Raw genomic sequence first — 15,917 nt, forward strand, 5'->3', positions numbered from 1 at the left:
ACAATGTGAAAGTCAAAAGAAACCAGCCAAGATGTCAGGAAGACAAATCTTTTTCATCCATGAGAACAATTTACTTTTGCTTGAAGGCATCGCATTCATCTGTTCAAACAATTATCTGCAATAATAGATATGATGGGAACCTGGTGTAGATTCTGCTTTAGTTGATAAGACAGTAATATCTGCAGTCAAACTGTCCTGTACCAACACTCAGCGACACAGAAGTTCTTACTTCAACAGAAAAATAAAAAGCCAAAAGGCAGTTTGACCTCAGTCCTATGGAGAAGCTGTGGGAAGATGTGAAATCTGAGGCGGCCTACAAACCTGACTAAGCTACACCAGTTCTCTCAAGAGGAATGGACCAGAACTCTGGTAACTATGACTTGGGTCAAACCTTTTAGATTTCCCTTATAACAAGCTTCTCACAATGCAGCCTAAAAGACAGCTATCCCTGATTTAAAACTGACCAAATGTATGTAAACTTTTGAATTTGAGGAAAGTTTAAAAAACATCTCTAAAAATCATCCTCACCAAGTTTTCTGGTATTCAGCAAACAGAAATGATTTTGGTAAATCTAACAGACCTAAAAAGAAGTTTGGTCTGATTTAACTTCAGACCGTGAGAAAAATAAAAATGCGTGTGAATCTTTTTATTCTGTGTATGTAAATATCTGGTTTCAAATGTCATCTTGTTATCTAATTTCTCCAAAGCATGCTGCCATGCTTGCTTCGCTCCAATTATGCTTCTGCTGCTATAGAGCTTAGAGATCTGCCAAGATTTTTTTCTTTACACTTCTTTTAAAAGATGCCAAAGAATTCATTTCCTCGCCTATCTGCATGCTTCATTGCAGGGTTCCAGTATTTCCAGTTAACATGTTCAAGCCCTGCCCCCGACTTACTGGAAGGTTCGTTATGGCCTAACAGGAAGTTCCTTGAATTAGCTTCTTATATTTGTGACATTTTATCAAATGTGGCGAGTCCTTATCTACCACAGCATCACCATCTTAACTGTGGCCATCTTGAGCTTCATGTTTTTATCTCATATAGGACAAGAATGTCAAATTGGAATTGTACCTGTAGAACAGTCAGAATTATTCTCTGTCCCCAATCGCTGTCTTTCAACCTGCTCTGGGTGGCAGCACATTCATCTGACACGCCGCCTAAAAGGAAAAAGTAGAGAGATCTGATGAACAGAAGTTTACAAACTGAACACAATTTTAATTTGAAATATTTGGTCTGCAATTGGCCTCACTTGAGATCTTAGAGAAAAAAGAGCTTCTCGGTCTTCTCCCAGTGCCACCAACAGGCAACCAATCAGAGCCAGGACACTCTGGTCACCCTCTGTCTCATATTATACTGTCAGAAAATGCAGCTATAAGTGCTATTCAATGTGCAAGTGAAAATAGATATGCTTTGGTTCAAAGGTTACAGTGTTTTTTCTTTTTGACCTACCGTTTAAAGTTGCGTGCCTTCCTAAAAGCGACCCCTTTCACTTTAACTTTGAACACAAAGTTAAACACAAAAAAACATTTCAGAGGAACAGCTGTCTGACCAAAACACACTGTGACTGGTTTGGGTTTACAAGCATTTACAAGCCGTGATGCTGACTCAGCAAATCAGACGGGAACAACAACAAGTCGAGGTCTTGATGGTGACGGCTTTGGTTGATTCTCTGCATGCCGAGTAGGACAATGCATAACATTGGACAGTTCTGACTAAATTTATGCATAACCTCTCTTGGATTTAGAAATAAAATTATTTTCATTTGACAAAGGAAAGGCTCTGAAACTATGTAGATTGAGTATTAGTTTGGAAAATATTTTTTTCAGTTTTTAATTTCCATTTTATTTTATTTTTTCATTTACCCTTTATTCACCTATTTGAACAGGTTCACCTATTCCTAAATAGGTATTTTATCTATTTAGGGTGGTGAAATACTCTTCCTAATAATCAATAAAAAATTAACAGCATTAAAGCAATTAAACCCTTCTGACTGCTGAGGTTTGCTTTAGTTGCAAAAATAATAAAAAAATAAAAATAAAAAGCCAGAGGGAGGAGTCTGCGGTACTGCATCAAAACATTCCCTCAAACCTGACAGGGTAAAAAGTCTTAGTGTCTTAAAAAATCTCCACTGTTACACGTTAAAAGCAAGTTCTCTAGTCAAATAAAACCATCCAAAAGAAAACATTCATATATTGCTGGAAGACAGATTTCTGTTGATTGCTGAAAAGTTTGCAGCAGAAAATGGCCTCAAAATTAATGAACATCGGCCAAAGACTGAGTCACTTTGCAGCTTTATTGTTTTGAAAATGAAAACAACTTTTTCCAAAACTGGAAAGAAACAATCATGGAAATATGTGTGAGTGGAAACAACCTGAGTGTGAATGTCTGTCAAACTTGGTCACTTTTATTCAAAAGCTTAAAATAAGTAAATTACTTTGTGTTGATGCAATGAAAACACCAACATTCGTTTGGTCATGTAAGGGTGGACTATTTACACAACAGCAAAACAAAAAAACTACTGCAGCAAAACAATTGAGCAATTTTTGCCAACACAGGTAATTAAAACATAAGGTTAACAGGGGAAATACACAGTTTTGAATTTGGCATAAAAATGATTAGCAAATAACTTTTAAACCTCAGTTAGGACAGTTTTCCCTCACTCTTGAGATATATTTTAAATTACAACAAAATGACTTTCACACTGTCATAATTTAATAGTTATTTTAGTACTTATTAAAATGACGAGCCTAATTTATAGTATGCTTTTGACAGTTGTGCCTTAATAAATGGGTTGTTAGTTCTAACAGAAATATCAGCTTTAAAGAAGCATTTCTGTGTGACATGACAGAAAACACTGAAATAAACACATTATAATGACCTTTGTGTTGTATCACAAAGTGTTTAATTTATAATTCCACAAAAAACACAGAATAATATTAAGCAGATGCAACTACAGCAAATTTTCATTAGGACATGTTAACATATTATGAGAAAAGTTCCTCTGCAAGTTAGTTATACCTTTAAACATGGCAGAAAAAGGCGCTATATAGTTTTCATAAAATAATAAAAAAAAGAGGTTGAGGAAAATGCCCTGATCCAACTGAAAACAAGAAAAGTAACTTTATTTACTGCAACCACTGAGCCAAGCGTTTGATACAACTGCCCAGCAGATTCCACTGTGTGGGATAAAAGGGAACAAGTTTTGTTGTTCATTAAGTCTTCAGTTCATTAACTCTCATTGTTTTATTTTCAACCTTCTGGGATCTGCAGCTGTTCTGATAAAATGTTCTTAATTATTACCCAAGTCATCTTCAACTCATCTAATGTCCACATCTTTGAATGGGAATCAAACCAGTATCCATATTTTACGTGAATTTCTGTAGAGATTAACATTTCACTCAGCTTTTGAATTAGCCTTCAACATTTTTAAAAAATACTTCTTTTTAACTCCATTTTCTAAAGCGGCACCATTATATCTTTGCTTTAATTTTAAATGTAATTCCTAATATGACTGTTTTTACGTTGTCATATTTTACATAACTTTTCTTTCAATCATCTATGAAATGATCTTGTGTAACATTAGTGGAAGAGTTCAGGGTTGTGGAAATTATTATTTTATTCTTTTCAGCTCTCTACATTGCACTGTAAAAACTCCCATACATTCTGACTGTGAAGGTGTAGGCTTCACAATATCAAGACAGAAACAGCAGTAAAGTGCACAAGAGATGTGCCACTGTGTTAAAATACTATTTCAGCTTCCTTCATAAGTTTGTGGATGGAACTTTGTGCAATGGTTATGATGCTGGACTATTTATAGCATCATAACCATTTTTTTATCTTTAAAAAGCAGCATTTACAAATAAATTAACAACAAAAAAGAGGAATTTAGTGCTTAAATCTGCAGACTGCTGTATGACTGTGAGGAGTCAGTGTTGCTGCTTGTGTTTGGAACTTGTGAAACATGGTACACCCCTGGAAGACAAACAACAACATGTCAATCATGATAGTGAACTCAAATTCAAAAATGATCGTAGTGAACATGAAAACAACTTACCCCTTCTCCGAAAAATTCGGTTTATGATGTTTTCTGCTCTACTGGAGGAAGTTCCTGCACTAGTGCTCTACAGTAGGAAATAGGTGTGACATTAATAGTTTGTTTTGTGTATATTTAATGAAATCACAGGTCTATTGTAGGCTCTTTGACATATCAGTAATCCAAAATGTAAAGCTGATCAAATTATAGATTTTTTTTTTTTTTTTACAGTTTGGTGAGCTTTAGTTTTCAAATTAGAACTTACCCTTGTGCGATTAGAAGTAGAGCTTAATGCAGGCACTTGTCGCAAAACAAGAGAGCGGATCTGAAAATAAATATATTTGTTAAAGAAAAAACTAATAGGTTTGGGGGGAGGGGTGTGTGAACTGTCCAGCATACAACATAACTAATTTTGATATTTTGTTAAGCTAAGCTAATATCCTTTTCTGTGGTGACTTAGATTTTGTAGAAATTTGAGCAACATGTATTTACTAGTCCCTTAGTTCGGATGTGAAACCAAACCAGACATCAGCCTTATTCATCAGTTGAATGCAGATTTTTCTTTATCACATAGTCTTTGTTACAACTATTAGTGTGAAAACCTGTCTGCCCCTTCATTTTGAGAAAGTACTAGCACATGCAGATCAATAGTTCAAAATAAGCAAAGAAAATAATTACTACAAAATTTTAAGTATTCAACCTACCTTGGCATCGAATAACGTCCCAAACACTAAAATGAAGAAACCCTGAGGAAGACCAAAAATTACTTCATCAACAGAGTACAAGAAAAATGAAAAAAATAAATACTGAAATGCCAGCAACAGATTGCGTTAATTTTCTGGATCAAGTACCTGCAATGAGTTGAAGAAAGCAAAAGCAACATGGATCCCTCCATTTGTTGGGTCCACCATGGTTCCAATTCCCAAACACCAGGTGAGTCCGAATAGCGGAGTCAGTACAGCCACACATCTTAGAATGACTAGCAGGGCATTTTTCTCATCTGCCTGGGCTTGGTTTCCAGTGCTTCGTCTTCTGAGCATCTTGTACAAAACCACCAGAATGACCAAAATATTGAACACAACTATGGCCAAGGCAGGGATCACTAAGGCCAGGAGGGCTTTGGTCTTTGTCCAGTTTAGCCAACAAGCTAGATCTTCCCTTACATATCCACCCCCAGGTGCAGTGGCAGCAACTGTAGTAACAGCTATGATCAGAGGGCAAACGTATCCCACAGTCAAGCCAATGGCGAACATGGTCCATTTGGACATTTGGGAGAAGACCAAGACTGACCGGTACAAGAGCAGCAGGCTTGAAACAAGCATCCAAAAGAACATGGCGAGATAGAAAAAGTGCATGAAAAAGGTCGCTGCACTGCACGGTCCAACTGGAACTTTGTAGTCCTCGCCTGGGTTTTCTGCAGGGTTCTTTGAAATAGCGGCTCCAATGATGAAACAGATGTCAGCAATCAGCAAGGACAGGGCTGTGTTAACAATGGCAACATGGCGCATAAAGGCAGTGCTGTTTTTGGTAAGGGGTCGCCATACAATTCCTTCAATGATGAGACAAATAATTAAGCTGATCATTGATATTCCAACGCCGATATATGTCATTATATCCAGTAATAATCGTAGTTCTTCAGGGATGGCAGTTGACATAAGAATTGAGAACGATGTGAGATGGTTGCAGGTGCAGGTTACAGTATCGTTTATATCAGAAACAAACCTACAGCCCTGGTCATCCCAGGCACCAAGATTATCTAAGAGGCTAAAGTTCCAGAAGACGCACTGAGGATTCAGTTCCAGAGTGGTATTGAACTTTTGATAGCTCAGAGTGACGTTCCGAATGTTTTCATTTAATTTTACAAGCAGGACAGCAGCATTGATGGCATTGTCAGGTTTAGTTTCATTGCTGGTGGTGTCGGACGCAGTAAGGTTAAACGAAGAATTCCGTGACGGCATAATGTTGTGGAGGGTGGAGAATACAATCGTGGTAATAAAGACGTCACTAAGGCCTGTATTTTGAAGGTTTATGGAGACATTGGAGGTCAAGGCATCACTGAAAGAATTGCTGAATTTGGACCTGCCCATCTGGATACGTCGAGAACTTAAAGTAAAATTTCCATCCAGTTTGTTAGAGATTGTCTCCATTGAACCAAGAAGTGCTGAGCTAGAATTTTGGGTTTCATTTGAGTTCAGAAAGTTCCAGGAGTCTTTTGCATCATCACTAATGAGGACATCGACAGTAGCTAGCACATTCTGTGGATGAGAAATAAAATATTGGGAGTGTAAAATGTACAAAAACTTATTTGTACCTATTTATGAAGAGGTTAAAAATATAGATCGCTCCACATACCTTCATAACGTCTTTAGTAACCACTTTTGAAACCTCTGCGATTACATTTAATATGTTAACAATAGCTGATATTGTTGCCGAAGATTTTGAAATTCCCCCCTCCTCTTCTGTGACAACCTTACTTAGATTTGTTGAAAATACCTGAATCTCTTCTTCCTTCAGATCCTAAGACAATGAAATGTGCAAAAGGAAGATATCAAAAATTGGACAAAGTCAACAAACAAAGGAAAGAAGTAGGAGTAGAGGAGTAAAGTTCTGAATTTTAAGTTTTTTTTAGGTGTAGGTTGTTTTTGGATTTGATTGATAACTGCAAAGAGGTCGACAACAGAGAAGTAGTAATTTCTTCCATAGCCACAAAAGAGGCATTAAGCATTTGTGAAATAAAGCCGTTTATCAAGCAAATGTGCAATATCTACCTTATGGCACTAACAACATTTTGAAACACACCGAATTGTGCCAGGTCTTGAAGAAACAGTGACTAGAAAGACGGATGTGCTGTGAAAACACTAGCTGTTGGGGCAAGTCCAAAAGGATCTAGGTTGGGCCGTAGTCTGTGATATTTTTCCATCAGTTATAAATGGTTTCTCCTTCCTAGCTGCTGTAACTCCACAAACTGTTTTCATTGTCTAATGTTTTTGTTTCATTAATCTTCCATGATACAAACCTTATAGAATTGTTATTCTACCGGAATAATGGTGCGTTAACACTAAACGCATTCACATGTCCGATGCTACAAGTTTGACATGTGTGCACTTTAAATGCAGACAATGGCGCGTTCACACCAAACGCATTTCACACGTCTTCCTTACATTCAAATTCCATAAGTAAGCACGTTAGATGCGTCAAAATCGCTCTTGTTTTCTGTTGCCGGCCTATTTGTCGGACAGCCTGACACGTTAAACACTCCAAGCGCTTCAAACATGCCTCCATGGGCTTTTGATGTACCTCCACATAGACTATGAATGTAAATCAGATGTGCAAAACACATTTGGTGTGAACACAACATAATAGTTCTTATGCTCATGATGAATGAAATTTGGCAGGTTCTAGAGGATCTCTAGGTGGCTGCTTGAAAAAAAGAAATCTATTTTCTGTGGAGCACCTTGATAGAAATGATCTCGATCAAGTTAACTAACTCTACTGAACATCCTAATTTTTCTGGTACAGAGGATCCCAGGTATTTGCGTGGGTTTAGGATCTTAACTACATAGAATTTGAATGTAACGTAGACATGTGAAACGTGTTTGGTGTGAACGCTCCATCGTCTGCATTTAAAGTGCACACACATTGAACTTGAAGCATCTGACGTGTGTAATGTGTTCGGTGTTAAGGCACCATTTTTCCAATAAAACAATTCTAGAAGGTTTGTATCATGGAACATTAATGCAAACATAGCCTGTCAAGCAGCATTGTGTCTAGATATTCCAGCTTTCCAAACTGCCATACCTTTTAAATATTTTAGATTTGCTGTATGACAAATACGCAGGGGCTCCACTTTGCTTTCTCTGATCTCTTTGATTTTTGTTTCTAACTACACCTTCAACAGTTCTCTTAAAACCCTGTGATGGAATGTGACAACTAGAGTTGCTGAGACGGAACAAATGGCACACAATTAAGATGTTAAGAAGACACCGAGAGGAATATATTGGTCCTTTTCAACACTTCAAATGAGGGTTACTAAGTTGTTAATCATATATGGTGCTGATTTCAGTAGGAAGCAACAAAACAATTTATAGGCAAATCTATAAATTGTTGCAGGTCTGCATCATAACATCAACCATACTGTAATTCATGAAAATACTATAGTATAAAGCTACCTACCACTGAATTAATAAGTAATTCATTGATCTTGGTTACAATGCAGGAGTCCTCCACAAGTTTCCATTCTCCTGATGCCTGACACACTGCACTCTTGTGCCCCTCCAAGCCAACAGGGCACATTGCGGTTGCTTTGTCACCGGTTCGTCCAGACCCATACACATCATTGTCACATACAATAGCTTAAAGGTGCAAAAATATATACAATCAATGAAAACAAAACTAAAAGAGAACAAAATATTTCATGTTTCAAATGCTACACTTACGATCTGTAAAAATCGTCAGGGTTGTTGTTGCGCTATAAGTCTCGTCTTCAGCAACTTTACATGTGAATAGTTTTGTTTGTACACTGCAGCTTTGCATTGGATATTCATACTTGATGCAGCCTGTATCTGCACCGGCAACTGTGGACATTTAAAATGTTTATGAAGAACTCTGAGCTACACTGATCAGCTGAGCAATATACAGCACATTTGTTTCATACTTACCTGAAGTTAAAAGCGTTGAACCATCATACCACCTGACAGTATAAGGGGACTGCACACAGCAGACGACTGGTTCTTTTTGTCCCTCCTGGCATTTCGCCAACATTGTTTGCTGGACTCGCACATTAGGAGCTGATCTGATCTCATTTGTTCCCACATTTCTGTCTTGGATGAAAGTAATATTGTCTCCTTGCACTGAGCATTCATAATTTCCTGTAGTTAAAAATTCATCAGAGTGTTTATTGATTTAATGAAGTCCAAGCAGAAGAATTGCATGAATACTTGATCATGTTGATGCTAATAACTAACTCGTTTTGATTATACGGTGTAACTATAACTCAAAGGAGAGTGGTTTGCTTGCAACTGGAAGGTTGTGGGTTTGATTACCTGCCACACGATGTGCTTTTGGGCACATCTGTGTTTGGTTGTGAACATATTAGTAAGAGGCTGGGTGAATGTGGCTTGACTGTAAAAGTAACATTTCCTTACTAAAATATGTATATTGTAGTCTTTAGACAAGGGTCCTTTGTTCTTAAAATCTAATCTAAATGAGTCGAGTTCTGACCTGCCATCTGTTTTCTGTTGTTTGCATAAATATTGTTACTTTTTTTATCTAATAATTCCTTGGAGCACCAAATTGTTATTCATTTCTTAACATCTGGTCTCCTGTAATTCACTTTTCATCGGTTTTACAAAAACCTATAGATCGGTTACAGAGTGTTTGAAGTGCTTGTGCTGGACTTCTAACCAAGTTGTCTTACCCTAGTTTCACCTGTTTTTGGATTGTTCCAATTCTTTATTGGACAATGTGGTGATTATTGCTTCCTGGCCCAGTATTTGGTTTAGATTCTGTTCATGCTACTAGTTTGCTTGGATGTCAGAATAGGATTTGGTGCTTGCCTCCCCAATTCTCTTCTCTCTTCAGAAAACTCGACAACCTTCTGGACTGACTGACTCAGAAATGAGTCTCTCTCCTCTACACAGCTTAATTAAGAAGTTTTACAACACAAGACAAGCACAGGTAATCTTCTCATGTTTTGAAATTATTCACTTTCATCTGTTACAAAATAACTGGAAACCTTCCTTGTTCTGTGTGATATTTGGATCCAGTCATTTTTTGGAATTTTTCTGGATGGGAAAAACAACTGTCAGCTGGATTGGGCATTAAAACATGACCTTTGGTTGCATTTTGACCTTTGTGGACTGAGTGGAAAATAGTGCTCCATTTAGATTCTGTATAACAAATAAAGAGCTTTAAATGGACAACTGCTCTAAATATTCTACTGACCAAACTGGAACATGGGTTGGTTTTCTGTCATTGCGATGAAAACTGACGTAAAGAATTGAGCTCTCAAGACGCATACTTGAATAAAGGATACACTGTAATATTTAAATTTCACATTTTAGTAATTATTTTTAACTTTGTAAATTTGTTTTTAACTTACCAGCATCACCAAGAATAACCTTTTCCACTGCCAGCTTGAACTGACTTCCAGAAATAAACGGTTTGTGCCGATGTGACCCGATTACAACATTGTTAAATTTCCATACAGGATTCTTAGTGTTTCCCATTTTGGCCTCGGTAGGGTCACATGTCAGTGTCATGGTTTTACCAGTATAAATGAACTTATTTACATCTGACCCAAGTTGAGTTGAACCTTTAAGAGAAAATCAGGTCAGTTACTTTTTTCCTTTTCTTGAATATATTTCTAGGTATTTTAGACTTACTGTAGTACTTTGCAGTCACTGAGCCAATAACAGGAGCAATTGATATCAATGCTGCCGGGAGATTTGAATTGACTGAATTCAGTGCAGTCGCATCAAGTGATCCAGATTTGACCTTGACAGTAAAATCTGTAACAACACTTCCTTTCCTCCAGGGAAAAGGAAACCAATAACATTGTATTGAAACACACATTAAGACTACTGACTTAACATTTACTTTTAATGAAGAAACATATATACCTGAATTTTGTCACAGAAACACTAAAGAAGCCATCCAGTTTGCGATACTGCTGCTCAAGCTGCACAAGAAAAAAATCTGATTAATTATATCAACATTAAAGGACACCTAAAACCTGTTACTGAAATATAAAATACTTACCAATACAGTGATACTTCTTGAAAGGGTTTTGGATTCAGGACTGTCTGGATTGTTGTACTGCTCTATAAAATCCATCTTCAATTCAACCGACATGTCTATTGCTGTTTGTTTGAAATAAGATGGATAATTTTACTTTCAGGGTTTCTCAAAACAAATATTACACGTGAAACACAGATTCTATAAATAGACAGTATTCACTCTCCAAGCATCAAACACCCTCATTAGGTGAAAAAATATACATATACAAGTTCGTAGATTTGACAGTGTACAAAACAAATTGAGATAGCATCTTGCCTACTGAGCTCCTTATGAAACCAGACAGTGCCTGGTGGCCGTCATACAGAAAATCTATGATCATCATGAAAAACTCACTAGAAACTATCAGACTGTAAGCAGTAATAGCTGGTCTGTGGACAAGTTCAGTTTCCTCAAAACCAATGATGACGTCTGACAAAGCAAGTTAGAATTTCTCTGTTCTTGCAGTGTATGCATACACCTAAAAATTTTATGATTTTGACATTGCACTGTGTGACAAAACAAGTATGGCTTAATTTCACAAATAACAATGTGTGTGTCAAGCTTTAAACAAGCAAACACATTCCTGCTTCTACTCCACAAGTGTAAAACGTTTAGTAAAATGGGCCAAAATCAGCTCAAGAGTGCTCACAGGCCAAAAATTTAACTTTAAAAAAAAAAAAAATCACAAAAAGTTTTGAGAATTTGTTTCTACTTAATAAACCAAGTCTGAAATATTTTAATTAAATAATGAAGATGGTCTGATTTTTGTAGTAAAGGACTGTGTAAATTATTGTTGAACAAAAGCTTCAAAAGGGTTCCACATGTTTCCAATATTGAAAGAACAGCAATATCGTTACTAATTTATTATTACTGAAAAAGACATGGTCAATCCTTAGTAGTAAAAATATGATATGTCACTCTTTATTTAAAAGTTTAAGAATATAATTAAAAGCAGATTTGAGTGCACCAAAGTCTGCTTCAGAGCTTAAGTCAATGGACAGTTGTGGTCCAATCAACCATGAAATGAAAGAAAAAGCAGAAAACGTAGTTATTAAAAGATCGAAACTTTGTGCTATTTCTAACGTTTTTGTGAGAAGATTAAATTTTTTGATAAATGGGGAAAAAAGTCTCCATCTGGATACAACTATCTGCGTGTTTGAACACATTTGTAACATTACATCATCACAAGAATCATTCCAAGGGCTGCAAATTGCCTCCAGATTGAACTTTCGACACCTGTCGTACAAAATATATTCAAAAGAATATACAGTAGTAAATTTAAATTGTAAAAATCTCAATTCACACTAATGGCACAGCATGAATAATCTAAATGATAGCCTTCATGATATGTTTAAAAGTAATTTTTAAATTTATCATTACCTGCAGCAGTGGTAGTAGTTGTGGGGGTAGTAGTTGTGGAGGCAGCGGTGGTAGTCGTCGGGGGAGAGATTGTAGTTGTGGGGGGTAGCGGTGGTAGTTGTGGGGGTAGCGGTGGTAGTTGTGGGGGCAGCGGTGGTAGTTGTTGGGGTAGCGGTGGTAGTTGTGGGGGCAGCGGTGGTAGTTGTTGGGGTAGCGGTGGTAGTTGTTGGGGTAGCTGTGGTAGTTGTGGGGGCAGCGGTGGTAGTTGTTGGGGTAGCGGTGGTAGTTGTGGGGGCAGCAGTGGTAGTTATGGGGGGCAACGGTGGTAGTTGTGGGGGGAGCGGTGATGGTTATGGGGGGAGCGGTGGTAGTTGTGGGGGCAGCGGTGGTAGTTGTGGGGGCAGCGGTGGTATTAGTTGTGGGGGCAGCGGTGGTAGTGGTTGTGGGGGCAGCGGTGGTATTAGTTGTGGGGGCAGCGGTGGTGGTGGGGGCAGCGGTGGTATTAGTTATGGGGGGAGCGGTGGTAGTAGTGGGGGCAGCGGTGGTAGTTGTGGGGGCAGCGGTGGTATTAGTTGTGGGGGCAGCGGTGGTAGTGGTGGGGGCAGCGGTGGTATTAGTTCTGGGGGCAGCGGTGGTAGTTGTGGGGGCAGCGGTGGCATTAGTTGTGGGGGCAGCGGTGGTAGTGGTGGGGGGCAGCGGTGGTATTAGTTGTGGGGGCAGTGGTGGTAGATGTGGGGGCAGCGGTGGTATTAGTTGTGGGGGCAGCGGTGGTAGTTGTGGGGGGCAGCGGTGGTAGTTGCGGGGGCAGCGGTGGTATTAGTTGTGGGAGCAGCGGTGGTATTAGTTGTGGGGGCAGCGGTGGTAGTGGTGGGGGCAGCGGTGGTATTAGTTGTGGGGGCAGCGGTGGTAGTTGTGGGGGCAGCGGTAGTATTAGTTGTGGGGACAGCAGTGGTATTAGTTGTGGGGGCAGCAGTGGTATTAGTTGTGGGGGCAGCAATTGTAGTAGTGGGGGGAGCAATTGGTAGTTGTGGGGGCAGCAGTGGTAGTTGTGGGGACAGCAGTGGTATTAGTTGTCAGGGTAGTTGTGGGGGCAGCGGTGGTATTAGTTGTGGGGACTGCAGTGGTATTAGTTGTGGGGGCAGCGGGGGGTAGTTGTGGGGGCAGTGGTGGTATTAGTTGTGGGGGCAGTGGAGGTAGTTGTGGGGGCAGCGTGGTAGTTGTGGGGGCAGCAGTGGTATTAGTCGTGGGGGCAGCGGTGGTATTAGTCATGGGGGCAGCGGTGGTAGTCGTGGGGGCATGGGTGGTAGTCGAGGGTGCAGCGGTGGTAGTCGTGGGGGCAACGGTGGTAGTCGTGGGGGCAGGGGTGGTAGCCATGGAGGCAGCGGTGGTAGTCGTTGGGGCAGCGGTGGTAGTCGTGGGGGCAGCGGTGGTAGTCGTAGGGGTAGTCATGGGGGCAGCGGTGGTAGTCGTGGGAACAGCGGTGGTAGTCGTTGGGGCAGCGGTGGTAGTCGTTGGGGCAGCGGTGGTAGTCGTTGGGGCAGCGGTGGTAGTCGTGGTGGGAGCGGTGGTAGTCGTGGGGACAGCGGTGGTAGTCGTTGGGGCAGCGGTGGTAGTCGTGGGGGCAGCGGTTGTAGTCGTGGGGGCAGCGGTGGTAGTCGTGGGGGGAGCGGTGGTAGTCGTGGGGGCAGCGGTTGTAGTCGTGGGGGCAGCGGTGGTAGTCGTGGGGGCAGCGGTGGTAGTCGTCATTGGGGCAGTGGTAGTAGTCGTGGGGGCAGCGGTAGTAGTCGTGGGGGTAGCGGTGGTAGTAGTCATTGGGGCAGCGGTAGTAGTCGTGGGAGCAGCGGTGGTAGTTGTGGGGGCAGCGGTAGTAGTTGTGGGGGCAGCGGTGGTAGTTGTGGGGGCAGCGGTGGTAGTCGTGGGGGGAGCGGTGGTAGTCGTGGGGGCAGCGGTTGTAGTCGTGGGGGCAGCGGTGGTAGTCGTGGGGGCAGCGGTGGTAGTCGTGGGGGCAGCGGTGGTAGTCGTCATTGGGGCAGTGGTAGTAGTCGTGGGGGGCAGCGGTAGTAGTCGTGGGGGTAGCGGTGGTAGTAGTCATTGGGGCAGCGGTAGTAGTCGTGGGAGCAGCGGTGGTAGTTGTGGGGGGCGGCGGTAGTAGTTGTGGGGGCAGCGGTGGTAGTTGTGGGGGCAGCGGTGGTAGTCGTCATTGGGGCAGCGGTAGTAGTCGTGGGGGCAGCAGTGGTAGTCGTCATTGGGGCAGCGGTAGTAGTCGTGGGGGCAGCGGTCATAGTCGTGGGGGGCAGCGGTGGTAGTAGTCATTGGGGCAGCGGTAGTAGTCGTGGGAGCAGCGGTGGTAGTCGTTGGGGCAGCGGTGGTAGTCGTGGGGGCAGCGGTGGTAGTTGTGGGGGCAGCCGTAGTAGTTGTGGGGGCAGCGGTGGTAGTTGTGGGGGGCAGCGGTGGTAGTTGTGGGGGAAGCCGTAGTAGTTGTGGGGGCAGCAGTGGTAGTTGTGGGGGGAGTGGTGGTAGTTGTGGGGGCAGCGGTGGTAGTTGTGGGGGCAGAGGTGGTAGTTGTGGGGGCAGGGTTTGTGGTCTGGATGGTCACAGTTGCACCTGAAAAATTAACAGCTTAGACAAGTTTGATGCATCATTTGTTGAACTGAAGTCCACTGATTGCATAAAACAGACAAATACAAGGAAATGCTAAAAGTAGATGAGCAGTCATTCATCAATACCTTTATGTTACATTGAAAATAAATTCTAAATTCCAAAGATTTTTTCTCCTCTTAAATTCTCTGGTGTATTTTCTGAGAATTCACAACTGTCGCCATGATCTTTGTTTAATGACTACATTTAAATCAGAAATGTCTTATTGGGTTGTTCTTGTGACCATTTGTCTCTGAAATGTCAGAGTTGCAACATGATGGCAGGATAATGACATAGAATGAGATTTTTTTTTTAAAAAAAAAGTAGAATAATGTGCCTCAGATTTTTAAATTCTGTGTTATCCTTTGAATCACATAAAATGATCTCTATTCTGTTGAAAATATTTAGGTCCACACTCCCATCATATGGAGATATAGTTTACTTTTTTAGCTGCTTTATCTTAACTAACAAAATCTCCTACATCTGCAGCCTACATTTCACTGGGAGATGCAGAGCAAGTGACTTGGATAATTCCTTATGTACTTGTCACATGTGTTGTTCCGTTTGTGGCACTGGATGTTGAACCTAATGGAGAAAAAAGTATTTGAACTAACCACACAGCTAATTTAATAATGTGAAGAGTTTACCAAGATAGCTTGACTGGATGTATGAATGACATGAAGGTGACTCAAGATATCTTGTTCTAGCTAGGGACAATACAGCAATCATTATAAAACAGTGTTTCTAATTTAAAAGAAACAACTGCTCTAATCTTAATTCTTTTGTTTTTAACAAAGGTCTTCTTAAAGCTGACTGGTGGATCTGTAAAGGCACAAATGAAAGATGAAATAAAGAACAAAAAGGATGAATATCAATGTAACCCTTTCAACTATGTACTGTTGAGTGACTGATCAACATGAACCATGCTTTCAGTCTTACTTGTTGGTTGTGGAGTTGTTGTGGTGATTGGACAATGCAGTAAAGTCTGTAAAGATGAAGACAGAAAAGGAGTAAGTGCTTGACACAAATCCATTCTCTGACATTCCTGAGGAAAATGGTTTTGCTCTCACTCTCAGTTAGCTCCAGTAGAACAAGGCCTCCCATCAATAACA

General features: G+C 40.7%; 2 protein-coding genes across 2 annotated transcripts in view; both read right to left on the reverse strand.

Annotated features, from left to right (window-relative positions):
* The window catches only part of LOC114158861 (uncharacterized), a 70,503-nt gene that overhangs the window by 40,693 nt on the left and 13,893 nt on the right, over positions 1-15,917 (reverse strand). The window lies entirely within an intron of this gene.
* On the reverse strand, positions 3,012-10,950 carry LOC114158544 (adhesion G protein-coupled receptor F5-like). The gene is made up of 13 exons (XM_028040152.1): positions 10,792-10,950; positions 10,653-10,711; positions 10,416-10,561; positions 10,133-10,345; positions 8,691-8,900; positions 8,469-8,606; positions 8,206-8,384; positions 6,385-6,549; positions 4,884-6,287; positions 4,737-4,778; positions 4,298-4,357; positions 4,054-4,120; positions 3,012-3,971 (listed from the first exon to the last, which is right to left on the reverse strand). The coding sequence occupies exons 1-13, from the start codon at positions 10,882-10,884 to the stop codon at positions 3,892-3,894; spliced, it is 2,856 nt and encodes a 951-aa protein (XP_027895953.1). The 5' UTR covers positions 10,885-10,950; the 3' UTR covers positions 3,012-3,891.

This window comes from Xiphophorus couchianus, chromosome 15, assembly GCF_001444195.1.
Source record: "Xiphophorus couchianus chromosome 15, X_couchianus-1.0, whole genome shotgun sequence".
NCBI classification, from domain to species: Eukaryota; Metazoa; Chordata; class Actinopteri; order Cyprinodontiformes; family Poeciliidae; genus Xiphophorus; species Xiphophorus couchianus.

Bases quoted from the DNA above. Each gene is read 5' to 3' on its own strand.
- LOC114158544 (XM_028040152.1), bottom strand. From the start codon at position 10,884: ATGTCGGTTGAATTGAAGATGGATTTTATAGAGCAGTACAACAATCCA. The intron at 10,346-10,415 runs GTAAGTCTAAAA...TTTCTCTTAAAG, and splicing joins AGTGACTGCAAAGTACTACA to GTTCAACTCAACTTGGGTCA. The intron at 3,972-4,053 runs GTAAGTTGTTTT...TTTGTCTTCCAG, and splicing joins CCGAATTTTTCGGAGAAGGG to GGGTGTACCATGTTTCACAA.